Source organism: Sceloporus occidentalis, unplaced genomic scaffold (assembly GCF_023333645.1).
Source record: "Sceloporus occidentalis isolate IW3139 unplaced genomic scaffold, rSceOcc1.0.p SCAF_7, whole genome shotgun sequence".
NCBI lineage: Eukaryota > Metazoa > Chordata > Lepidosauria > Squamata > Phrynosomatidae > Sceloporus > Sceloporus occidentalis.
The window spans coordinates 66981569-67009554 of record NW_028316987.1 but is presented as its reverse complement, the minus strand read 5'-3'; the positions used below and the strand labels follow the sequence as shown (position 1 = coordinate 67009554).

The following is a 27986-nucleotide window of genomic DNA, read 5'->3' as shown; positions in this document are numbered from 1 at the left end:
CCCCAGCTTCTTTACCAGACGCTAGCTGCATGGGAGAAGGAGGTCCATTCAGCTGGCAATCAGAGCCTGGGTGAATTATATTTCTGTCAGGTTTGGAGGGGTCAGGCCAGGAAAGACTACTTAACTAAATAGCTCATAGAGAATACAGGCCCTGGTTGCAAAAACAATGTCTGTGACTTATTTTTCTAGGAAAGCATGGAGCTGGTATACAATAAATCCAAGCCAGTGGCAGTTACAGGAATGGCTTTCCCTACTGGAGATGTCAATAACTTTGTTGTAGGAAGTGAAGAGGGGACTGTCTATACAGCTTGTCGCCATGGAAGGTATGTTAAAAAAAAACACATTTTGCTAATGCCATCACATATATTTATTTTGGTTGCATTGCACTATGAAGGCCAAAAAAGGTTTTGAAACATGGGGTATACACTGAATGAATGGATAAAATGGGTCAAGATCCTACAATGGAGAATCTATTGTGGACCCTTGGAATTCATTGGGGTTTGGTTCTAGGCCCCCCTGTGGGTACCAAACTTCTTGGATGCTGAAGTTTGATTATATACAATGGCATAGTAAAATGGGGTTTCTTATATAAAATCAGAGTTTATTATTTGGAGTTTACATATTTTTGGAGTCTTTCCAGCTGTGGATAGTTGAATCCATGGATAAAGAGTCCATGGGTATGGAGGGCTGACTGTACATATGGCTAAGTCTCTATACATACATCTCACACTACCCTGCAAAACCCATCTAAGCAGCCTCTCCCCCAGCACAACCATTTTCATGTGGTTGAAGAACAGCACAAAGAGTGGCAACAAGTCCAGTCATTTTCCTGTAGCTGGGTGTTTTGCAACAGGCATTAACAAAGACTAGGGCCTCTTTAGTTATTGTTCCAAAAATTAACTTACCCAGGCTTTATCTTGGTTGACAGTTAACCTTCTAACTATATTTGCTGCTTGCATGAATTCGGGGAAATGCAAGGTGTGACAATATCACAGCAATGGAAAGTTTGTCTAAACATTACAGAGAAAGGAGAACATGACACAGAGTGGACATTTTGGACAACAGTTTGATGTCTAGCATCATATTTATCTTGTTCCACCCTGAACTGATGAAATAAAAAGTTATGTAGACCTACTTGTCTTCCTTCCTTCCTTCTTCACATTCTGTGCAAATATACACTTTGGATTTCATTAAGAGAAATATCATTTCCGTATGTTCATTTAAATGAGTACAAATGATTCTCTTTTAACAGTTTCATTGTGGTTGCCTGTTGTAAGACAGCTCCCCTTATTCCAGCTGTTCAGCTTCACCATCTGTGAATCCATGCTATGACTTTGATTTGTTACACAGAATAATGGATAAGCTTCATTATGTGTAACAATTCAGAAATGTTGGTTTATTATCGTTAAAGTGTCATTATCAATTACCCTTTTGTCTGACTCAGAGGCCTCTGTTGTTACTCTGTATCAATTAGAAATTTGCATGTGGAAATACTGAATGAGAAAATGGAATGAAATGGGGAGGGCAGGATAGAGCTTGAGAAATTAATGGATTGCAGCTGTTCAAACTCTCCAGCCAACATGGCCTAAAGTCATACAAGCTGGAGGATTCTGGGAATTATAGTCCCAAAGTAATGTTTTTATGCTATGCTTTCTATACATGTTGCGGTATGAAGTAAATGAAACCTAGTAATCTTAGGGAATAAGAAGTACATACATCCTCTGCCCCCATTATTGAATAAGGAAACAATTTTCATCTTAAAAGGATATTGTGAAGAAAGATTTAACACTAACTACCATTACCGCCATTGTAAATTGTTGATATGAAATGAACAGAAACTTACAAAAACTATGATGTTTTTACAAATATTAAAGTGATAGTCTAAATCCAATAGCTAGTCCCAACCAAAACAGGTCCATTGAACTGACATAAGTGTTGACATCATTTGATTCAATAGGTCTACTCTCTTTGAGACCAGTAACTGGATTTATGCTAATGTATACTTATTTTAATATGCTGTTTAATTATTTGGTTGGCTACTTATACAAAATCTGTGGTCCTGTCTTAGTGCTTTGCTATCCCTTTCAATATATCTGTGTTGCTTTAGGAGCTGTATAGTCTAAAAACATAACTTTTCCTAGTTCTATACTTATAGCCTTTCCCATTGCTCCTGAGCAATGGAATGGAAGCCAGGATGCTAGATCATGGGGTTGGTCATGAAGGAAACAGTGAAAGCATCATCCCAAGATTTTCTGCTGTTGAGTATTTCCTGAATATATGCCGCTGTCTTTCTGCAGTAAAGCAGGGATTGGTGAAGTCTTTGAAGGCCACCAGGGTCCTGTCACAGGAATCAACTGTCACATGGCAGTGGGTCCGATTGATTTCTCCCATCTATTTGTCACGTCATCATTTGACTGGACTGTCAAGTTGTGGACCACAAAGGTAAGAAAAGAGTATGAAGAAGTTTGTCTGGGTCTTTGCCTTCTCTCTCATAACAGAAAATGACCCCAGGCAAAGTGCAATAGAGGATCAGTCTTAATTAACCATGCTATTACCATACCTTATGTTGCAGAAACCATCAATACTGCATTTCTTTCAGGGTAACCTGTCAAGGTCCATGTTCCAGTGTGACTCATGGAAGGAAGGGGGAAAAAACCAAAGATAACAAAAAAGTGAGAGCCTTCTCAGTGGCTGCTCCCACCCTCTGCAATTTCCTTCCATGGGGGGGCCAAGCTGACCCCCTTCCTGCTCTCTTTTCACAATCCTTAAACCTTTTTGTTTCAAGCAGCTTTTAATGTGTACACAGGAAGATGTTATTTTTCTTGCTGTGTGCTTTCAAGTAGTTTCAGACTAACGGCGACCCTAAGGCGACCCTATCATGGGGTTTTCTTGGCAAGATTTGTTCAGAGAAGGTTTGCCATTGTCTTCCCCTGAGGCTGAGAGAGTGTGGCTTGCCCAAGGTCACTGAGTGGTTTTCATGGCCAAGTGGGGAATTGAGTCCTGGTTTCCAGGGTTGTAGCCCAACACTCAACTACTGTGCTCCACTAGGTCTGTGAGTTTATTTTTTGAAAACTTTGTCTTTTAAATGATATTATACTGTTTGGTGTGATTTTAAATTGTTTTTACATTTTCATTGTTAATTTTTAAATGGATTTTCTTTGGGAGACATCTTGAGTTCCACTCTGGGAGAAAGGGGGAATACGAAATAAATGAATAAATAAAGAAAAGGTAGTGGGTGGAGATGCAGTCAAAAGTAAGAAGGCCAGAAGTGCAACACATTCTTTTTCTCTCACATAGAGAATAAGCCTAATTGTTGTATGGCGAATGTGATAGGTTGGTCTTGCACAGAAAGGAGGATTAAGCTCATCCTCCTCAGTCTCTCCCTCCTAAAGTTGCTGCCCCCCGCCATAGCAATTAGGTTCAATTTGATTATTGGAAATGGTTTGGAATTATTTTTATGCAAGGGTGAACATAATTCCCACTTTTTAGACATAAATTTTAGGGCTGGCAGATTATAAAGCATCCAATTGGCCCAGTGTAAGAATGAACAGCTTGATAGTCCTGGCATCTACAGTGCAATTACAAAATGAGAGATGGGTTCCTGTATAAGGTTGTTCAATAAGGTAAATATCTGCATACATATTTTTTATTTAGTTATTTTTGTTACTTTAAAAGATGGTCCACACAGCATACATATATCTCTGAACAGAAGAATCTGGAGGTCTTGTGTTGAGGGAGAGGATTGTTTCATATTTCTATAATGTTTGATTCAGAGCGTAATAGATTTTTTTTTTACTGGTCTTAGGGTTTTTTTTTAAACAGCTATAAAATCTTACCACACTCTGCTGTTAAAACAGGCTAAGATCCACTAGAGAAATTGTTCTGCAAGCATAGTTATGTTATGGGTGTGCTACACTTCGTATATATTGGATTACAGAAAATGCATAAATGGTTGCAAACTTGAATGATGCTGAATGATTGTGTAATATGTAGTTCTACTTATGTGACACCTTGTAAATCATAGAGTTGGAAGAGACCGCAAGGGCCATCCAGTCCAACCCCCTGCCAACAGTTATATGAGCAGAACTCCATTTGCACAGTTATAATCAGGATATGATGCTTGTGCAAACACTACTTGCTTACGCTGGTTTATGTCACCCACAGAATTCTGTTGCCTCAGTTTAAGATAATTATATGAAGATAATATGAGAGCCATCATTTCTGGTGGAGGCAAGTAAGATAGTAAACTACCTGGTGGATAGTATTCAGAACCAGGAATGAGGAAATCTGTCTGATTTTGTTGCTCTCACATTCATAGTTGTGAGGAAATTTGAGAAGTATGGGGAACAAATCCATTATTTCGGCCACTTGCATAGGCTGACTCTGGATCGTCATTGCTGGCTATGTAGCTGTAGCTAGTGCGTTCTCCAGGCTCTCCAAAAGCCCTCTGGGAGATCCTGGAAGATGTCTACATCATTGTACTCCAGATATCTGGGAAAAGGATTGACAAGAAGAGAATTAACTCATTTGAAATGTGGTGCTGGAGGAGAGTTTTCCAGAAGCAGTGGATACCATGATCAACTTTAAAGAAAAACAAATGGATATTAAAGCAAATCAAGCCTGAACTCTTAGTAGAAGGGAGAGTGACTAGACCGTCGTCCTTCAACATATCATGAGATTACATGATTCACTGGAAAAAATGATAATGCTTGATAAAGTTGAAGACAGAGGATTGATTCAATCAAGGAATCTACAGCCCTGAGTTTGTAAGACCTGAGGAGGCATTTGATAACTAGGGTTCTTACAGATATCTCATTCATAGGCCTGTTCATGAGTCCAGATTGACTTGAAGGCAAAGGCAATAACTATAGCAACAACCTACCATGGTTGCCCACTAGTGATCTAAATAGTTCTGAGCATTTCTCTTTGTGGAAACGTACAGCTGCACTAACCACCCAGACCCAACAGATTTGGTTGTTGTATTGCAAGGTCAATATCCTTGTGATCAATGTGAAGATCCTGCAGCCTCCAGTGTTACAGGCTTTTCCCACTCAACCTGTACTTCAAAATTAACAAGAGGAACAGGAAGGAGCCACATAGAGGGATGTCTATGCTTTTAGGAGGGAAAATTAAAGTAACTGAGAAAGAAGGGGAAACCAAAAAGGTCCATAGGTACATACCCTTAGAAAGATTAATACTTAGAAAGTATTAATCTACCCACAGACCTAGTTATTAGGATTCCTTGAAGAAAAGCCATAATCTTTAGAAATGTAGGGAAGTATCTCAACCATACCAGATTAATGGAATAACGGTACATAGCATTCATAATATATTCATGCTTTTTGAAAGATTGATGATGTAGAGTTGTGGCATTTTGGCATTGGAAAATGCAGGCTTGACTCTGACTGAACAAAGGTACCATGAAAGCAGAAGTGGGATGCCAAAACGTCAAGAGATAACCTGTTTCAAAGAATATGTTGAGTCTTGTATCTATTTAGCCATTAGTGCTTTGAACATGTAAATTGTTTTCTAAAGACCACCTGTTCCTTAATATATACTCAGGATTATTAACAAGTGTTAATCTTCAGAAGTGCCAGCTCTGCTTATCATCTTGTCACACAAAAGAAGAATTATAACACATGAAGGAGAAAAAGGGTTGTATCTCCCTTTATTCTTTTCATAAATAAGCTTACCTATGGCTTCATAGGAAAGATGCTTGCTTCTGAAGATAGATTGTACAGGACTGAACAGGATTTCAGCTGAAGCTTCTACTTCTCACCCATCACAGCTAACCAATGCTGGGGATAAATTAATTAATAACTGGTGCCCTTTTATGACTTTGTAATTGCATGTGGCTCAAATAGAATATTCATCCTAAAGCTGTTTTGGGAATTGCTGCTAGAGGACAGACCAGAAAATATGCTTCCTTGGTAAAACACTTTTAAAAAAGATCATCTAATTTCAGTTGTCATAGTGTGTCACTGCAATAAAGATACACAGAGTTTAAAAACAAAAACAAAAAACAAAAAAAAATCCAGTTTTGTACAGTGGACAAATAGAAGCTTATCTCACATGAAAGGAAAGCTGAAATACACCAGAAGAGTAGCGGCTTTGTCCATGCCTCTCTGCCTGCTGTGGCAACACTTCCCTTCCCAAGGCAGATGATCATAAAAGTGTGCCTTTCGCCAAATTGATTTTTCCAGTGGTTTTATGACTATCTCCCTCAGGAAGAGAATGGAAGTGCTTTGACAGCATGCAGAGAAGCAGGGAGAAAACTGCTGCTCTCCCAATCCATTTCAGCTTTCTTTTCTAATATGATGAGGCTCATAGTCTTTATTATTTGGGCCCCAGTCACCTCATTGTTAGGAGTGTCTTTTGAATGACCAACACTGAAAGGGAAGAAGAAAACAAATGTTTAAACTTAAAATCAGAATGTAGGGACAACACAGAGAAGAGAGAGAATAGTTAAAGATGACATGAAAGAGGAAGTCATGTCACATGGAAAGAGAGAGGCTCAAAGTTATGACCACTGTCACTGAGTAATATTGCCCTAAATCAGGAGTGGACAACTGTGGCCCTTGCACTGCAGTTGCCATGGGCCTTCATTATTGGCCTCATTGGTTGCCAAGATGACGTGCTTACATTTTAAAAACCCAGCATATTCTGTGCAAAGACAATTTTGACCCTTATAGGGTACAGCTTTCTCAGAAGCATACAGTACCATATTTTGTCATATTTTAACTGATGTCCCATTCCTGCATCATCACTATTTGCCACGAAGTTCTTACTCTTCCCTTTGCTTTCGATACCTCACATAATTTGTGACCAATCATATTTCTTCTGCCACCCTTTCTCTGAAAAATGGAGCAATGCCCCTATAAGTGTGGTTTCTCCTATGTGGTCAAGTATGAAACAAAATTCTGGCTTGGATTGTTTCTTTCCTACCTAATTAATTGCTTCTACTGTCTACTAGTACCATTTTCATCCTTCTGCATTCCTGTGACATCATGTAGGCTATCTTGTTGTCTTATTTATTTCTTATTTGTTTTAACATCTTCTGTTCTCCATATTCTCCAGTCTGTTTCTTATATGGTACATTACAAAATTGTGACAATGAAAGCTTACTGACACATAGATAGTGATTATAATGAAATATATCTGCCTTTCTTACACCAGATGGTCAAAGGATTTCAGCTGCTGGAACACAGAAATTTCTCTGTCCCTGTGAAGCTTAATTGATCTGAACATGTTTCCTTTCACACTATGCAATTATCACACTATAATTCCAGTTTAACTGCAATGGCTGCATCCTATCAAATCCTTGGTTTGTACTTTGGTGAGGTATTCACTCTCTCTTGCTAAAAAATCTAAATACCCCTTCCTTAAATTGCATATCCCAAGATTGCCTAGGATGAAACCATGGCAGTTAAAGTAGAATAAATGTACTCTAATTACATAGTATTAAAGAGTCCCAGCCCCCAGATAATTCAAAATTTCAATATGGCTGCCTTCTCTATATCCTTTTACAGAACAGCTAAGCATTGGGCATTCTGCTTGTGAGAACTTAAAATGCAAAAGGAAAGCAGTTAATCGAAAAGGACATCCTTTGAATTTTCCTTTCTTTTTAATGCACCAGTTATGGCAATTAGAAATAGTTCACACTACTTCAGAGGCTCCCTCCCTTGTACCATAAAATAGTAGCAGTAATATAACAGAGGTACCCATATAACTATGAGAGGTAATATTCCCAAAAATGTAACATGGTAAATTGTTTTATTTATTTATTTATTTATTTATTTATTTATTTATTTATTTGTAACCTGCTCTTTTCCCAAAACTGGGACCTAGAACGGGTCACGATATTAGAAGAAGAGTACAATTAAAAGCATACAAAATGATACATTAAAATAGAATTAAATTACTACAATATTAAAATAGATTGCTTATTAAAAGAATAAAATACAGTGTAAAAAGATTAATGTGTTTAAAATGCTATTAAATAATACACCACCCCTGCCCATTCTTTACATACTTTCTGTTTTAAAAACCTGTCTCACAAGTCTGTTTTAAAAGACTATCTGCATGAGACGATTTTAACCTGTGGAAGGACAACAAGGAGGGGGCCATTCTGGCCTCCCTAAATGATCTTTAAAAAAGCAACTTTTGGAAAATGGATAGCATCTCATTTTTTAATGGTTCATTCATGGACTTAATGCAGAATATAGATTTTTCATAGTCTCTAGTGTTAAACTGTTAACAATGACAACTGAAGCATGTCCAGGTCCCCTTACAGATTTGATTTAGATTATTGGCATGATTGGAGGAAAGAAAATGATTTGGAAAAACAATGCTTTATACATTATATGCAATGGCAGTGAAGTTGCTATTCAAAAAGACAGGACCAAACTAGATTGTTTCAGTCACATGAAAGGAGGAAGCAAGACAGAAGTGGCACAAAGTGGCTTGCCTTGAAAAACACACCACATGCCCATACTATGATCTGACTGTGGGCACTTGCATCTGGTTTATAAGTTATATATAATTTAGGAAGCAAGCATGTTTTTCCTTGCAGAGTGAACATTACAGCAGACATAGGGGATGGACAAGAATTTCTGGCAGACCTCAAATGAATCCACCCTTAAAATTTACACACAACCACCAACAATAACAATGACAACTGCAGCGTTTCCAAGTCCCCTTACAGATTTGATACACATTCAAATTGAAATAGCAAAGAAAGGCATTTTGAGACTACTGCAATCAAATACTTGATGTCCAGACTTGTGGTCCTACATGGCCCATGCTGGTCCACAGACTGACAGGAGCCATTGTGGTGTTAGCATGTGATGTCTGGCCTCTGTGGCTGAGTCACAGCTCTCAATACAATATCTCCCAAGAAAAATCTATCTGCCTTTTTCTGGTGCATCGGGCATGTCTCTGAACAAGGCTTTTATCATACAATTAGTTCTTTCCAGCGGGCGTGTGTGTGCAAAATGAGAGCGTCTTCAGCTTGTAAACCTCCTGTTTTTCCACTGCTTCTTCCATCGTTTTTTTGTTTCTGCACACGCATGCATGCATACACAGACACACAAAAATATAACCCATTAAAGATGAGTGATGGAATAGCTTCATAGTGTCTTTTGACCGTTAATGCCAGGAACCTTCTGTCTGGAAGCACACAGGCTGATATTAAGCAGAGCTTGGAACAGTTGCATTTTTTGACTACAACTCTCAGTATATCTCAGCCAATATAGCAAATCCAAAAATGCAACTATTTCAAGCTCCTATACTTAGTCCAGTCACTGGTCCATCTATCTTAGTATTGTTTGTACAAAGTGGCAGTGGCTCTCCAAGGTTTTATACTGGTGTCTTTGGTATGCTAAGCATGTTGTGTACCATTCAGATGCATTTCCTTAGGACATTATTAAAGGTCCCAGATACATGGTGCAATATCTGGTCACCAGCATAGAGAGCTATTATCTATGCGCTTAAAAGTAGCCACTCACCTGTATAATTCACTTGCAGCTGAACAAGTAAAGAAAGAGAAGCCAGCTCTCTTCCTGGCCCAAAACTTTCTAGACCACAAATAGACAGCATAAACACAATATTTTGAGAGCTACTAATCTGAGAGGAAGTGGAAATAAATGTGAAAAGCTGTCCTAATTTGATTAATCTTCTACTTCCCCACTATGCTCAGTAGTATCATGGAGGCAAATATCTTCTTTAAACTAATCCAAGAAGAAAGTTCTTTTCTGCCAAATATATTGTATCCTACGGGAGGAAATATTATATAGAAATTAAAAGTGTACAGTTCTTATAATTACAATTAAGAATACAGTTGCAAATTCTTCACTAAGCAGCATGCTGGCTTACATGAAAATCTTTCTGTCTGTCTTGTACAAGTACAGCGTTTTGAGATTTCTCCAGAAGCAAAGCAATGAATGAATTTTCTTCAGAGCTCAGTTTTGTTGTCACAAAGCCAAACTGACTCAGAGCAATGGGTGGAGCTGCTTGTTCAGACAGGATTTTTACTTTTTGCCCTTTACCTCTGGAGCCAGAGGTCTGGCTCCCATCCAGCTGTATGAGGAGAAGATTATGGTCTTTCTCTAGGTAATTTGAAGGAGCAAAACCCAAGTGAAGTCAGGTGATCAAAAAGTCAGCACTGAATTTTTCCACAATATTTCTTTGATTTTCCTTATCTATTCCACTGTAACCACAGGATTTTTTTTCCTTAAAGAAAAAGCTTCCTGAGGAGTTTATTGCATGTGAAAAACCAGAGCTTGGAAATGTTACTTTTTTTGACTTCTAGAATTGCACAGCTGGGGGGGAGGGGGGGTCTGGGAGTCATAATTCAATAAGTAATTCTCCTAAGCCTTATGTCACATTGCAGAACTTTTCACAAGAATGAAACTGTAACAACATCAAGCAACATATTGCAAGAATGGTGGCTACAGGCAGCTTCAAATAAATGTTCGAAAGGTGAGAGAGGGCCCGAACAGACAGGCCAAAATAAAGCTACTTCAGGTCACTTTAGGAGTATGCTATTTAAATGACACACACATCTTAAGAGTCCAGAAGCTGCACCAAAGCTGCGCTCCAGTCCTTAGGACTGGAACATGACTTTGCCGTGGCTTCTGGCCTCTCAGGACGCATGAATCTTTTAAACAGCATACCTCCAAACTGAGTCGAAGCAGCTTTATTTTGGCCTGTCTGTTTGGGCCCAGAGTTACTTTTTGTGAATGTTTTCACAGTCACATTTCCAAATGGCAAATGGATAGCAAAAGCTGAAAACTCCTGAAAATTCAACACAGTTTTAGGTAGAGCCAATGTGATGCTGGCACACCACTGAGTAAAACTCTGTCATCTCTTCCCCCAAGTTAATTTGAGTGCATTTGGCATAAGTTGATGGCAAAGGGCAAACACAGGAGGCGGAGGGAGGAAGTGGGATATTTAAAAATCAGCTGAAAAAGTAGGATGACAAAAGATTAATTTGGACTCTCCGTATGAAATTGAGACAGTTGAAGGGCATGATCTTCCAGCCCTGCAGAGCAGGTTTTTGAGGTGCATGGAGGCTTGCAATGGGGAAGGGAGATGATCCTTCCCCATGCACATTTACACAAGATTCAGCTGTTTCACATGTGGATGTCCTGTGCTGAGTACAACCTAAGGAAAACAGTCATGGGGTGATCAGTCTTGTTAACCAGGGATTGGCAAAATGTTACCTGTGGACTTTAGGCGGCTCCCTACGGCCATTTTTGTGACTCACCAGAGGGTAAACGGGATGCTCCCAAATACCCTCTTGGGTATTTGGAAGACATTTCCACCACATTTGGAGGACCCCTTGGTCCCCCAGGGGTCAAAATAATTTTTTAATTTTTTCCCTAAATGCTCTCTAAGGCATGAGAGGCATTTCCACCATGTTTTGGGCCCGCACTGAGCCAGTCTACACCCAAGAAAAAAAATTGAAACAGGAAGAAACCACTTCCTCTTCACTTCCTATTGTTTTAAAAAAGCTTCTCCTAGGCCTAAAATGGCCCAGGAAAGCCCCAAAACATGGCAGAAATACCTATGGGTAATATGGAAGATTATATATATATATATATATATATATATATATATATATATTGTAGGAGTGGCTTCAGTGGGATGAGGTGGCCCTCCCATTTCTTCTGGAGTTAATACAGCCCCTACCCTTCCACAGTTGCCCATCCAGCCCACTGCTGGCTGGTGTGTTGGCTGCTGATACACAGTTTTGAGACAAAGAAAGCTGGGAATCAAGAAGATTTAGCCTTCAGCTGTAATTGCGAAACCACTTATTCTTAGAGACGTCCCTTTGAAGTTAATGGGCTCTCCAGCAGACAGTAGCTGGAGGGTTGTAGACAGAATCAGGATGTTTGTAGCAGCTCCTCTACCTTCGGCACTGCTGGCATCATGTCTCTCCTTTCTCTATGTAACAACATGGTTTGGGATGTTGATCCTGAAACACGCTTAGTGTTAAGCACTTACTTTGTGGTGATTCAAGTATTCTGCTTATTTCTTTCTTTATGTATTGAACCCTACTTGTAACCTCATTGCCTTTCTCCAGTCTGAAACAGAACAGAACAAATCAAGAATAGATATAACAGAATGGTACAAACTACTATAAAGATAAGCAATATCCTGTAATATAAATTTAAAAGCACAGCAGAGGTAAACGAAGAAAGGTCACTCAGCTCTATGAACATTTCACATCTAGAATCCTTCAAACATGTCAATGGAGCTGCTTGAAAGGAAGGGTTTAATAATTATGGCATTACCACCAAAGAAACTGGTTTCTCTGTTCCACGGTTCATCTGACACTAGGCTCTTTTACACTGCATGGTTATAGCACTGATTCCACTTTAACTGTCATGGGTCCATCCCATGGAATCCTGGGGTTTGTAGTTTAGGGAAGGGTATGTAGAATTCTCTTGTAGCCACACAACAAACTGCAGGCTTCCATTGGAATATTGGCATGGCAGTCAGTTTCCACTTTATAATTATAGTGCTATAATTATGTAGTGTGAAAGGGCCCACAATATCCGTTGAGATTATTTGGTCCATATATGATTTTCTCTCAGGAACTCAACATTATTGCAGGGTGTAGAGCAGCTGCAGAGATGATGGAGGCCATTTATGCTGTACAGTGCTTCCCCAATGGACTGTGCCAGTGCATTTTGGTGTTCTAGAAGTGATGTAATGTCACTTCCAGCCACCATTTTGACCAATTTTGGGGCTTTTTCCTTTCGGAGAGGTTTTTGGGAGGTTGAGGCCTCTAGGGTGCAGGAAATAAACCATTGCATGTGTGGCAGGTTTGGGTGCTTTTCGCTTGAATACTGACATGATCCCCCCCCCCTTTAGAAATAGTCAGAGCTTGCCACATGTAGCCTATATGTCTCACTTTGTCAACACTAATGTAGAGTTTTAAGGAAAATCAAACAATTAGGGTATGTGGCATCTTGGTTTACCTGGTATCCTAGCCTAGCAGAACTTAGGAAAATTCCTTTTTTGGACTGCAGTTTCCAGAATCTTCCAGATTGCAGACTGCTCTCTCCCGCTGAACTCTGGTACCAGCTGTGATTTGAGAAGCTTTGGGATAGGTAGAAGGGATACCCTCTGGGGCATAGACAGTTTTGCCTTGAAGTGGCCTGCAGCAATGGGGACTTGCTAATGTTGTTTTAAGGCATTTTAAGTCAGCACTATTTCTCTGAGACATCCTCTTATACTGAGGTTCTGCGGAGGGAAGCCAGGCCCTCAGACTAAGGGCTCAGACTTATCATACAGGAACCCTAGTGACATCACATATGCCCCCTCCCTGATGTTAATGAATATTGCGGCATAGTGTTGGTGATGTTCTGAGAAATATTTAAAAGTCCGTATTATCGTAATAACTCAATTAGACCAACCCCCCCAAAAAGGCAAAGTATTCTCTATGCAAACCTTTGAAATTGCACATTTCTTCTTCAGATGAAGCTGGTAGGTAATCTAGGTCAAAAGGTTATTCCATGTAAGATTATGGTTATTGAATCAATTTGGGATATGCTTGCTAGCTAAGTCTGTATCTGTACTGCAGAGATAATGCAGTTTGACATTGCTTTAATTGACAGGCCTCAACGGTATGGAATCCTGGGATTTGTAGTATCAGAGTTCCCTGACAGAGAAGGCTTAATATGTCACAAAACTATAAACCCCAGAATTCTGTATCCATGGCAGTTAAGGCAGTGTCTGCAGTGTAGCCTTGATTCCAAGTACCTTCACTCTCTTTGTGGACATTATTTTGGCTTTTTTTTAAAAAATGATACATAATGCCACTCTAGCTGTTGGTCCAGATGTAAAGAAAGCAGCAGTAGATCACATAATGTTCTGGCAAGTTAATTCATAATAACTGACAGGCAACTCAGAGGAGTCCAGTATCTTTTTGTGTGTGTGTCATAGATGTGTGGGAATTTTTCAGTCATCATGTGGAAGCATTCATGGCTAAACTGACCAGAAGTGCCAAGTGTAAGCTCTAAAGGCCCTGCCATTATGCTGGGCAGTCAGTAGTAATAGTCTTGCAGTGCTTACCTATGCCTACATGCCTTGTAATGTCTGCTGGTAAGAGCCAGCATGGCATAGTGGTTTGAGTATTGGACTATGACTCTGGAGTGTCAAATCCTTGCTTGGCCATGTACTCAAAGCCTAGAAAAGTTACAGTTTTTTTAGTACACTTCCTAGTATCCCCAAAACAATGCTACAAAAAGTAACTTTTCAGACTCTGCTTGTGTTTTGCTAGATATATGTTCACACCAACCTCCCTGTTTTTGCAGTCCCAAGAAAAGGGAGATTTACTGTGTCTCTGGTGGGCTTCCATACATGGCTGGTGGTCTGTGCTCAGCTCTACTGTCAGACAGAGTGAGGTAGAATAAGAATTCTCCATAATGAAAACACTGCAGTAATTTAAAACTTCAGTTGAGCATTTAGAAATATACAGCAAGTATATGTTTTCTACGTTAGGGGACTGAAGAAAAATTTCATTTCATGTAGCAGAATTCATACTTGGGGGCCAAATCTCACTGTAGCTACATTTCTGCTTTTGTGTATCCTGTCTCTCTGTGCCCCACAGACCTATGCTAAGACCTCTGCCCTAAGGGGAATGTGATGATAGATGCCATTTTCAGGGCTTTGAAAACTTTCTTTGTTGAACTACAGCTCTCAGAATTCCTTCAACCAGCACAGCTTTTGGTCTTATCCAGGAAGGCTCTTCTTATTTTTTTTTTTTTTTTTTTTGGCTGAAAAAGTATACAGTTATTGGGAATAAAAGAAGAGAGACAGAGAAAGAGAGAAAAGAGTTAATTTGTTGTATGCTTTGCTACACCAGCCAAGATGAGTCACTTCTTAGCAGTTTAAAACTGCTATGGAGATTAACTAAATCACTAGTTTGCCTCCCCATTCCCAATACCCTAACTTCATCTTCTTCAGATCTCTGTTGCCTGACAGGTTGACACTTCCAAAAGTCAGGTGATGTCTGGCATAAGGAATTCACTGTCTTTTACTTCTGTCTCAGTATTAGCATATCACAGGTGAGGCATAAACCATTTATATTTCACACATTTGTACACCCTTCTTGAAGGAGATGAGAATGTGAGACCTTTTTTGTCTGGCCAATTTTTCCTCTCTCAAGATAAGCTGGGAAAGAGTAACTGGCACCAGATCAACCTGTGAGATCCAGAACTGAAATGGAGAATGGAAATCTGAATTAGATTTTCTTGTTCCCAGAACTCTATTTTCTGCACTCTGTATTCCATACCCTCCAACATTTCACAGATGAAAACTGGGACACAGGGTCAAGCAACATCAGGGAGTGATCAAGATGGCAAACATTATTAATGAGAAAGAATATGCAAGCTAGGAAGACTACAGCAAGATTTGTTCAGAGGTTTGCCATTGCTTTCTCCTGAGGCTCAGAGCATGTGATTTGCCAAAGGTCACTCTGTCAGTTTCATGGCTGAGCAGGGAAACAAATCATAGGGGCTCGACAGACGGGTAGTCTCACCGCCCTTTTCTGCCCTGGATTGGTGCCGCGGCAACCGCACTCTGCAGCAACAATCCACTCCCTCTCGGGAGAAAAAAGAAGCTGCTATAAGTAGCTTCCTGGAAGAGACGCCATAGTGGCACTTGCACTCTATGATGATGCCCCTTCTGGCCAGCGCTGTTTGGCCCTGCGCTGCCCGTGCCTCATCATGGCATGCTCCATGTAAACGGGTGCACACTTTGATACCGCCCGGGCAGCAGACTAGGGTTCTTGGCCGTGTGGATGCCAAATCCTAGTCTGAGTACAGGTTGGCGTAAACTACTGGTCTGTACGGGGCCATAGTCTCCAGAGTCATAGAACTTTATCAGATGGGGGAAACGGAGGTTTAAACTTACATTATCACGTGAAAATTGTGCAACCATGGTAAAGATTTTCACACACAGCACGATTAAAGAGTACTTATCCCGGCAATAACCAGCAAGAAATCATTTACAGGATTTACTCATGAATGATTTGTTGCTGGTTATTACCTTGTTATTGCTGGGATAAGTCTTCTTTAATCACGATGTTGTGTGAAAATCTCCACTGTGATTGCATGATTTTCATGGGATAATGTCCGTTTAAACCCCAATTTTCCTAATGTGATAAAGTACATAGTCCAACACCCAAACCAGTACAACAGGCAAAGACAAAAAGAAAGAAAGACAGAATAGAGACTGAAGTACAGACTGAGTCTCCCTTATCCAGAATTCCGAAATATTCCAAAATCCAAAACATTTTCATTGGTTACTGAGATAGTGATACCTTTGCCTTTGATGATTCATTGTATACAAACTTTGTTTCATACACCAAATTTTTGTTAAAAATATTGAATAAAATGACCTTCAGACTATGTGTGTGAGGTATATTTGAAACATAAATGAATTTTGTATTTAGATTCGGGTCCCAACTTCAAGACAGCTCATCATGTACATATATGCAAATGCATGTATATCAAAATCCAAACAAATCCAAAGTCCAAAGCAGTTATAGTCCTAAGCATTTTGGATACAGGAGACTCAACCTGTGTATAATAAAAGTGTCTTGTATGTAAAGAGTTGGAAAGACTCTGAAAAGATCAGCTATTAAAGTTTTAGGTCCAGTAATAAAATTGGGGCTTTTGGAGTCCTCTTATATGAGATGCCAACCAACTAGCTATACTGTCTTCTATGATACTTCAAGAATATTCCATAGGTACCAACACTGGGCATATTTAGTCCTCCTTCAGCAATTTTGTCCCTTAGAGTTTCTCTGCCCACTCTCAGTTTTCGGTGGGTTTTTTTTTTTTTTAAACTTCTACAAACCTTGAGGTTTCCTTAAACATTCTGATACCTCCTTCTGTATTTCTCTGTGGTCCTGGCTTGGTTACAGCTCTGATGATGCTCAAAAGCTCCGTTAACTATTGGAGGAACTGCTTGCATTTGCAATATTCACAAGTAAGACATTGGAAACCAAAAGGGGTTGTGAACTTACAGAAATGCCCTTGGGCCTTAAGACTGGTTGTCCCTTAAGGGATTGGCTGCAGCCTTAAAAACACTTACTGGGGTGAAAGCCTCATTTGACACAATGCACTTGAATCTCCTTTATTATTGGCCAGACTCCTTTTCATTGGTTCTTTCCTGTACACTCAGCTACAATGCCCTGACTTTAAAGGAAACCACAAAAGCCTAATCATCATGTTATCTCCAGACGTAGTCTGCTCTTGGAAGCCTTCTCTGTTGCCTTCCTTTATTCCCTACTTATAATAGTTTCCACATGTTTAAGCAAAAATACAGTACTCTTAAAAATCTGCAGGACAGGAGAGCTCCGTTAAGCAAACTAACCAACAATTTGTTAGCATCTCTGCAGCAAGAGTGATTTATAAGTGCAGGAATTTTACACTGAAACTGGGATGGAATGCAAGTTCAAGCCCACCAAGCTGCAACAGAGACGGATGATGGGTGGGAATGGAACGAAATGAATGCTAAAGATGATGAGGATCTTATAACAAAAAAGATGCCTTCTCTTCTACAAAAGTTGTAGACAGTCATATTGGTTTATTAAGAGGAGAGGGATACCCAAAACCAACAGCATAGCCTCCAACATTTCACAGATGAAAAACAGGACACATACGGCCAAGTAATATCAGGGAGTGATCAAGATGGCAAACATTGTCAATGAGGAAGAGCACTCAAGATAGGAGAGACTATAGTAATTTGTTTTTGCCTGATCTTACTGGGAAGAGCAAGATTACACCATCTTTTCATCCTTCCCACAGGTTGAGCTAATTGGCTGAAATTATTTTTGCACTTTGAACTCGGTTTGAAGTAAGATGGGGGAATGTAGGAGAAGGACAAAGAAACTAGGACTTTTCAAAAGCTGCTGAAGGAGTGTGATGACAGTGGATTAATTAGGACTTTCCCTGCCAAATCAAGGCAGTTGGAGGCTATGCTTCTGCCACATAGACCTCAGTCCCTACATCAGGTGTGGACAAAATGCTATTTGACAGCACTTCTCTAGCCACTGTAGTCAGTGATGAGGAATTTATTTAATTTATCTCTTGTTTCTCTTGCCATATGGGACTCAAGGCAGTTTGCAGAAATGTAAGATGTACATTCCAGCCGGGCCACCAAGGCTGTAATGGAACCAGGGCTTGCAGGGTCAATAACTCAGGACTCTATGATCCCTGGGGACTATAACTATATTGTCTGCCATCCCACACCCTTTTCTCAGAGTTTAGCTGCAATCCCCACAGTTCTTGGAAGTGAAATGGGTTTTCCTGGCAATGAGGCATTGCTATGAGCTATCCTGTTGTCACCCAAAATATTTGGGAATGATTCTCACAAAGTACTTGTTCCCATTACAGATGAAAACGACTAGAAATAATTCTAGATCAATTTAGCCACTTGCCCTTTTGAGAGATTGTTCTGATGAGGACCTGCAATTGAAATGTAACTAATATACAGCTGAGGACCACACTTTGCTCATCCCTGATTTATGGGTTCAACAAGTGTAGGAGAACAACTTGCTTGAGAGTCGAGGTTCACAAAAGAAAGAAATAGGGCAAGGAAGGAGGAAGGCAAAGAAAAATGAAAGGAATAGTACAGGTTGAGTTTCCGTTATCTGAACTGCTTGAGGCCAGAAATGTTTTGGATTTTGGGGCTTTTTTGGATTTTGCAATATTTTCAAATACATAATGAGATATCTTGGTGATAGGAGCCAAGTCTAAACATGAAATTTGTTTATGTTTCATATACATCTTACACACATCGCCTGAAGGTAATTTTATACACAATATTTAAATAAACTTGTGCATGAAACAAAGTTTATGTACACTGTACCATCAGAAAGCAAAGGTATCATTATTTCAGCCATTCATATGGAGAATTTTGGATTTTGCAATTCAACCTGTAGTAGCATTTGAAGGTTGTAGAAAGAGAAGCATTGCTCATTTAATGTGACCACAACAAAAAGAACCCCAAAGGGTGAACAGTGAAGAGACCTTGGTGACTGAAAGTTACATCTGGATCTAAACCAGGGTAGGGAAATTCTTCTAACTTGAGTGCTACACTTACTCTGGTTAAGTATTCCAGGGGTTATGTGTGAGCCATGGGTGGGCCCTTCATCAAAGTGGGTTGGTCTACCAACATAGTTTCATGAACACACATGGGAAACAGACACACATAGGCACACATATCTTCCCCATTCATACACATTTGGAGAATTTCAGGGTGTATCTACTCTACAAAATGGTCTGTTTTAATATACATTCCTGTTCCTCAAGAAACTCTGGAAACAAGGGGCTGGGAGTAGGCAGGACAAATAGAACTCTCAGCATACGGCCCAGATGTTCATGGATTCTTTGTGGGGGAGAAGCCAGGATTTCTGAAGCTAGTATAAAATTGGTCTGAAAATTGTAGGATAGATCTGTCTAAAACACCGTGGGCAGCTGCAGATTTAAAGCAAATTGAAAGTGGTTAATTATCACAGCTTCCGTTACTGTACTGTGGGAACTGATGTTGTTTTCATGAGGCTTAATGACAATAGGTTGCTGGCAAATATTTCAATTGCCCTATAGAATGGTTTGTTGGAGTTTCCTGGTTGGGAGCAGTTCCATTTGAACTTGATTAAAGAATTGCAGCAAGCAAACGCAAAAGGTTATTTTCTGAGCATATACATACTCCTAAGCATGCATAGTGAACTGAGGGAAGAAAAAAAGAGAAATGTATATTTCTGCTACATGAAGGACCTATGGCTTTCTGATTTGGAAATAGAGTTCGGAGACATCCCTTCATCAAGGAGAGCCTGACTCTATTATTCTGTTGTGTGAAATACTTCTTTTATGAAATAAGCAAAGCTGATAGATTTCACTGTAGCTTTTAAGAAGTTAAATGCTAGTTAAAACCTGCGAACATGTCCACATGCCTTCCTCTAAGTAGTCAGGTTCTTACTGTGTGGCGCCTCCTGGATTAAGGAAGATCCTTCATGTAGATACGCTGAGGAGCTGGCTGGAACTTTAGCCCTTGATGCAGGTATACTTATTATCAACTTTCTGCATGCAAACTATTCTTTAGGATGGAAAACAGGTAGACCATCAAAGTAAGTGGTTCATCGAGGAGCTGGTAGGAAGCACTATGCTTCATACACAGATTTATAATTTTGCCAAGCTTCTACTGGACAAAGGTCAAAGTCCAGTTGTGTAACTTTTATTCACATATACAATCTTTAAGTTGTGTACAGAGTAGCACACATGATCATATTGACTTCGAGCAGAAAACATAGATTTTATATAAAGTTCTGTTAAGTGTTCAAAGTATTCTGTATTCAACATATTCCAAATAAAAAATACAGGATATAATACATGCATTAAGCAGGGGCATGTATATGTTTAAAATGTAGCTGTTTGTCTTCTCCTTTTAAAATAGACAGACATGGGGTGAAGAAATATTTATGTGTACATGTACACACACAATTGTGTGTTTCAAAAGGGAAACTGTTACACTTGTGAAAGGCATTTGTCATGGACTTGGAGCTTAGAAAAATGAATTTATGGCATTACACCCTGTTTATGTTGCCCTGATACCTTAGTATCCTAATAGCCTGGGTGCCTCTGCACAAATGCACATTACAGTTTGAGAGATAATGTACTCCATATTTAGAAAGCAGCCTAGCAGATATTTTGTTCTTGAATGGTCTCAGAGATGATTCTTCTGGTAGGGAAAGCATAGGCAAAGTTGTTCTGTACTAAAGGAAAAAAAACAGAATTAGTTCTGACATAGGAAGGAGTAAGTGCATGCTGTTCACCAAGCAAGGAAGTTTATACACTAGGTAAACAGATGGGCCATTACACTTGTCTATACTATCTGCCAGTGTTTTTGGAGAAAGATAGCCAAACTGATAAGCAGATGTGTGGTAAAGATATTATAATAATAATACTAATAATTTTTTTTATCCTGCCTCTCCAGTTGGATCGAGGCAGCTTACAAAAGAGTGACATACAAATACAAAATACAATAAAAATATAAAATAAAACCCATTATCCCTCCTTCCAACGTAACCCTTAAAATTCCCAATTAATAATAACAATAATAAAATAATATATAAAATATATAATAAAATACTATATAGCCCAGGCTTCTGGGATTCCATGTGGTTGTATGCCCCTGAGATACTTAAACAATGCCTACATGTCATCTTAAGTAACTCTTAAAGCAGGCAAAGTCTCCACACTACTACCAAACAGAACTGAAAGTGATATGATGTTTCTTCTGTTTTGAGTTGTAGCAAATTGTTTTCATTTTGGGTATGCAGTGTTTATAAGGAGTGAGAGCAAAACCATCACATTTTACAGTGGGTTTTAGGCATTTTTGTTGGGGATTTTTTTCCCCATTTTCATATGACAAATCACTTGGGGGAAAAATTAAATGGGGGCTGGGGGTGGGGGGATTCCTTGGCCTTTAGAAGGTATTAAAAAAGCTTGGAGCCACATGCAGTCCATAGACCACACTTTGTCTATCTCTGTTCTAAAGGATGTCTAATGTTAATATATGAACATAACAATTCCTTGAAGACTGGTTATGTTTCCAAAGAAGTAGCCATATCAGTCTCTTGCGAGATAAAATGAAGAGGGAGGGAGAGGAAAGGACTGTGGCAGCACCTTTAAAAATAATTGCTTTATTTTTTTATAATTATTTTTGCATTAGCCTTCATGGATATAAACCCACTGAGGCTCTGATTTAAAATCTGGTCCTCGAGAGTCCCAGTCCAGCACCAAAACTACTAGAACACACTGGATCTAACCATTCTGTTCTGCTTTGGCTGAAATACCCTAAAGACACCAGATCCTATCTGATCTTGGAAGCTAAGCAGGGTTAGCCCTGGTTAGTACTTGGATAGGAGACCACCAATACCAAGTGCTGTAGGGCATATTTCAGAGGCAGGAACTGGCAAAACCACCTCTAAGTATTCCTTGCCTAAGAAAACCCTATGAAATTCATGTTCTGCTTTGATTAGATTAGACCTAGAATACTATTCTGAGTTCTGGGTACAGCAATTCAGAAATAGTATTGACAAGCTGGAAGGTGACCAGAGGAGAGTGGCCAAGATGTTGAAAGATTTGAAAACTAACCTTATGAGGAAGAGCTTATGGAGCTGGGCATGTTTAGCTTGGAGAAGAGTGAGAAGTGGCATGATGGCCACCTTTAAATATCTGAAGGAATATTAATCTTGTTTTCTCTTGCTCCAGAGACCAGGACACAGACTGTTGTATTCAAACTGTAAGGAAAGAGGTTCTACCTAAATATCTGAAAGAACATCCTGATGGCAAGAGCTGTATATCAGTTGAATGGATTGCCTCAGGTGATGGTGGACTCTCCTTCACAAGAGATCTTTAGACAGAGGTTGGATGATCATCTCCCAGGAGTGCTTTAGTTGTATATTTCTGCAGGAGTTTGTACTAGATGGCTCTTGGATTCCCTTCCCTTCCCTTCTATGCTTCTATTAAACTCTGTGATGCTCTGTGTTCCTATATAAGCATGTATACATACAAACACATACAGAAACAGAAAAATTCCACTGTTTAGATTTCTGTCAAGAGCAATAAGAATATTTAATTTCTTTTATCTCTGGAGTTTTCATTATCATTTAAATTTCATTTTACATTAATTGATCGGGGATTAGCAAAGCCATTATTCAGAAATCAGACTAAGACAAGCCAGATGCAATGAATAATTCATGACATGCAATTATATATTACAATTCTGGTGCACCTTTTAAAAACTTGCCTCCAACTTCCAGTCTGTTGTTAAATGAAATGAGGGCGTAGGCACTTGAAAGTCAGATCACAGCACCACACTCTCTTTAGCAGCTTGCTCTCTGAACCTTGCCACCTCCTCTCTGACTAGAAAATCTTAAACACTGTGTGTGGGGTGGAGGGAGACAGTGAAGGAGAAGATTTGAGATGCTAGATAATCTTGTCCTTAAGGGAAAATGAAGAGAAAAAGAGAAAAAAAAGTAATGGGAATAAGTAATTGGACAAGTTTATATAAGAGAATGCAGTGCATATTATACAGTCATCCCTCCATTTGTGTGGACTTTGAATTTACGCCCCTCGCTTAGTTGCAAGGGGCAAATGGCGGGGCTTAAAATGGGGTGTGTGCCAATAGGGCTTGAATATCAGCGGATTTCCATTTTGGCGGTGGGTCCAAAACAGATCCCCCGCGAAAAAGGACAGGCGACTGTATATGACTTATGAACCAATGTGGCAAAATGTCGTTTCAGTGTTGGAGTCCAGGGTTCAAATCTCTGGTCAGCTTTGGAAACCCATTGGATGACCTTGGGCAAGTCACACACAGTCAGGCTAAGAAAACCCCATGATAGATTCGCTTTAGGATCACCATATGTCAGAAATGACTTGAAGGTGCACAACTACAACAATTTCAGACTTAAGGCACCCTACAGCAAGCATATCATGGGAGTTTTCTTGGTAAGTTTTTTCAGAGCGGGTTTGCCATTGCCATGTGATTTAAAACCCAAACAAACAGTACTTTTGACAAGTTTGTTTTGCATCCCAGAAGGATTCAGTTAATCACTTAAAATACAGATCATTGGAGTCATTAACAAACAGAGCTGTTAATATATCAGTACAATGTTTCTGACTTCTTCCCTTTCTCAAAATAGAAATGAGCTTCATCCAAGGTGGCCTCTAGAACATTGTATTATCAGCCTTCTTAAATGTGGGTTAAGCATTTTCCTATAGGTGGGGCCATGTGCAGTTAAGGTCTTAAATCTGCGGTTTCAAGATTGCTCCCTTATATCAAACATACTTGAAAGAAATGGCACCTCTCTTCCAAACACAGAGAAATCAGAGAGGCTGTAATGTTCCAGATTAAGATGTCTGACCACTGATTGTTCAGCTTTCTTGAGGAGGATTGCAAATTTGTGATTCCTGGACTATGTACACATGTGGTAGTTTTCCTATGTACTGAAGATGGCATCCTGTACATCTGTATTCAATCATGTAAATAAGATTGCAAGGCTAGCAGGTTGTTGTTGTTGTTGTTTTTAATATGGTAGTTCCTGCCAGCAACTGCTCTTAAAAGCATGTGTCTTCTTAAGATGCATACAGATAATACAATGCATGGAATCACATTTTGAAGAAACTTGTTAAAAAAACCCTCATGATTGGTTCGCCTTAGGGTCACATAAGTCAGAAATGACTTGAAGGCACACAACAACAGTGTACAAAAACAAAACCCCATTTCCAAGCTCTAGCATTGTCAACAGAAGTCACAAACTCTATTTAGTCCAGCATGTTCTAACACTCAGAACTACTTTGAATTGTGACAATTAAGCTGTAAGGTGGACACAGTTAAAAAAGCTTTCTGGCAACATAAATGGGTCACACATTGTTTGGTTTAAGTTGCTGGTTTCAGCAGCCTACTCCACTAGTTGCAAGGGAGTCTGAGTCCAGGAAAACGTTGTTAATAATAATAATAATAATAATAATAATAATAATAATAATAATAATAATTTGTATCCTGCCTCTCCCGTTTCAGGCTCAAGGCGAGTAACAGCAAGGAAAAATTCAAATACAAAGTCACAGGAAAAAAATAAGGAAACAGATTGATTAAGAATCAATTTTAAAAATATATCTGGGATAGCCAGGCTTTCTCAACTGACAAGGATTGAACTTTAAATGCTGTGTAAAGTGTGTATACAGTTTTGTGTAGAGTACATTTTAAATTATAATACATTTCAAATAATTTTAATACACTTTAAATTTTAATGTGTAATATTTTTCACTTTTTAAAATTGTTTTTTAAATTTTGTATCTAAATTTTTCAGTGCTTTGTATTGTTTTTAACTTGCACTGTTTTAAATTTTGTTAGCCACTTTATGTACCTATATCAGGAAAAAGGTGGGATATAAATCAATAATAATAATGATGATAATGATGATAATAATAATAGTAATAATAATAATAATTGTGTTGACCATGTAGAAAGTACAATAACATCCCAAAGCCACAAAACAGTGATATACATGTTGCAAGCTTTCAAAGCTTTCAAAAGTCTGGAAAATATGCACTGTGGGGAGAGACTTAGGGAGTTGGGCATGTTTAGCCTTGGGAAGAGAAAGTCAAGGGATGACATGATAGTCATGTGTAAATATTTGAAGGGATGTTATACTGAGAATGGAACAAGTTGTTTCCTGCTGCTCCAAAGACTAGGAGCAATGGATCCTAACTACAGGAAAAGAGATTCTACTTAAACCTCAGGAAGGACTTCTTGACAATCAGAGCTGTTTGACAGTGGAACAGACTGCCTTGGAGAGTGATGGAATCTCTTTCTTTGGAGGTTTGATGGCCATCTGTCAGGGGTGCTTTGATACTGTGTTCCTGCATGGCAGAGGGTTAAATTGCATGGTCCTTGAGGTCTTTGCCAGCTCTATGATTCTAGGGGTCGGCCAATAAGAGCATCACTGTTTTGTGGTTTTGGTGTGTGATTGCACAGAATCACCAAATGTATCTGATTAGAGAGATCTTGCAGCACCTTTGAGCCTAACTGATAGGCTACCTGGTGGCACAGTGGTTAAATGCCAGTACTGCAGCCACTCATTCACAGCCACAAGGTTGTGAGTTCAATCCCAGCCAGGGGCTCAGGGTCAAGCCAGCCTGGCTTCCTTCCGAGGTTGCTAAAATGAGTACCTAGCTTATCAGGGGCAATTGACTTACACGTTGTAAACCACTTAGGGAGTGCTTAAGTGGACTGATAAGTGATATAGAAATGTACTTGCTATTGCTATCTTGATAAGGATGTTAGTCTGTAAAATCAGTAAGTAGAGAGATCTTGTAGCACCTTTGAGACTAACTGAGAGAAAGAAGTTCGCAGCAGGAGCTGTCCTAGACTTAAGTTTACTTCCTCAGATGCACTGTAGACTTAAATCTATGAAAGCTCACACTGCCATAGGGCTATAAGATATACTGTACTTAGGTAGAAAAAATGAAATGCATAGATATAGGATGGGGGACACTTGGCTTAAGGAGACTACTTGTGAAAGGGATCCAGGAGTCCTAGTAGACCACAAGTTGAATTTGAGTCAACAGTATGATGCAGCAGCTAAAACGGCCAATGCTATTTTAGGCTGCATCAATGAAAATACAGTGTGCCCGCCTCATACGCAGCTTTCAGTATATGCTGAAAGTCGCGCGAGTTGAAGGGGCGGCGTGTCCCATAGAGTTGAATGGGGTGTGTGCCTATGGTGTGCACACGCCACTGTGCCATCGCATGCACAAGCCCCATTCATTCAAATGGGGCTCGAGCATAGGCGGTATTTGCTTTACACGAGGGAGTCTGGAACAGATCCCCCGCGTAAGGTAAGGGCACACTGTATAGTGTCTAAATCAAGGGAAGTAATAGTGCCACTCTATTCTGCTTTGGCCAGGCCCCACCTGCAATACTGTGTCCAGTTCTGGGCATCACAATTCAAAAAGGATGTTGAGAAGCTGGAGCGCGTCCAAAGGAGGGCAACCAGAATGGTGAAGGGGCTGGAAACCATCCCCTATGAGTAACAACTTAGGGAGTTGGGTATGTTTAGCCTGGAAAAGAGATGGTTAAGAGGTGATACAATAGCTGTGCTTAAGTATTAGAAGAGGTGTCATATTGAGGATGGAGCAAGCTTGTTTTCTGCTGCTCCAGAGATTAGAACACAGAACAATGGATGCAAGCGCCAGTAAAAGAGATTCAACATTAGGAAAAACTTTCTGATAGTAAGAACTGTTTGACAGTGGAATGCACTCCCTCAGAGAGTGGTGGAGTCTCCTTCATTGGAGGTCTTTAAACAGAGGCTGGATGGCCATCTGTCGGGTATGCTTTGATTGAGAGTTCCTGCATGGCAGGAATTTAGGACTGGATGGCCCTTGTGATCTCTTCCAACTCTATGGAGTTTATCACATGAAGGAGATAGGGAGTTTATCCCGTAAATATCCAGACAAATTGCGCAATCATGCAAAATGATTTTACACAACATCACGCAAAACCCACCATTGGAGCGGTCACAAAGAAGCATTAACATGCATCTTTTTTACTTTTAGGATTTTGACGACGATGCAACTGTATTTGTGCAATTGCATGTGGTAATTATTTGTGCAATTCCTCACCCTTTACGCTTTATTTGCAGGATGCTTTAAATGTGCTTTAATCTCTCTTTGATGCTGAAATCAGCCCCCCAGTGTGATAAAACTCCTACGATTCTATGGTTGCATCCACACTGGAGAAATAACCTGGTTTGACACCGCTTTAACTGCCCTATCTTAAGGCTATGGAATTATGGGAGTTGGAGTTTGTTGTGGGTCCCAGCCTTGAGCCAGGGCAGTTAAAGCGGTGCCAAACCGGGTTATTTCTACAGTGTGGATGCAGCCTATTTCTCTACTTACTGATTTTACAGACTGGCAAGGCTATATCTTAGAATGAATTGTGTTCCTCTTGGAGAGGCTTGTAAGTCTCCTTGCCCCTTTTTCCTTACCACTGAGGATCAACTTGTGCCCTGAAGACTCCCAGCCTTGGAGATCAGCTCTGCCCTTCCCTTGCCAGCCCTCCAGAGTGGAAATCCTATCTCCAGGAGCCCTCTCTGCTCCAAAGTCAGCAAAGGAAGAAGGCTTAGAAGAACTGCTTTTCCCATTGCCTTCTGGCGCCGCCTGCCCACGACCGCTAGGTGGCAGTGTTCGTCTTCCCTTTGGCCAAGGGCTGCCTTTGCATAGCTTTCCTGGGGAATCTCCCCATCCATTCATCCTTATCAGGGTCGCCCATCAAGGCCATTCACTCGCCCATAAGCTTTTTTCTTCCCCTGATCGGCTGTGAAGGCTCCTTTTCCTTGCAAATGCAAGCAGTGGCTGCTTGGGCACCCCCCCCCCAAGTCTCCCACCCCATTGCATTTGCAG

General features: G+C 39.9%; 1 protein-coding gene across 3 annotated transcripts in view; it reads left to right on the top strand.

The window, feature by feature from the left end:
- Positions 1–27986, top strand: part of DYNC1I1 (dynein cytoplasmic 1 intermediate chain 1) — a 246234-nt gene that overhangs the window by 176441 nt on the left and 41807 nt on the right. For all 3 annotated transcript variants that reach the window (XM_089531382.1, XM_089531379.1, XM_089531380.1), the window contains exons 13-14: positions 190–323; positions 2298–2442. In XM_089531382.1, the coding sequence (XP_089387508.1) occupies positions 190–323; positions 2298–2442 (279 nt within the window). The remainder of the gene's footprint in view (positions 1–189; positions 324–2297; positions 2443–27986) is intronic.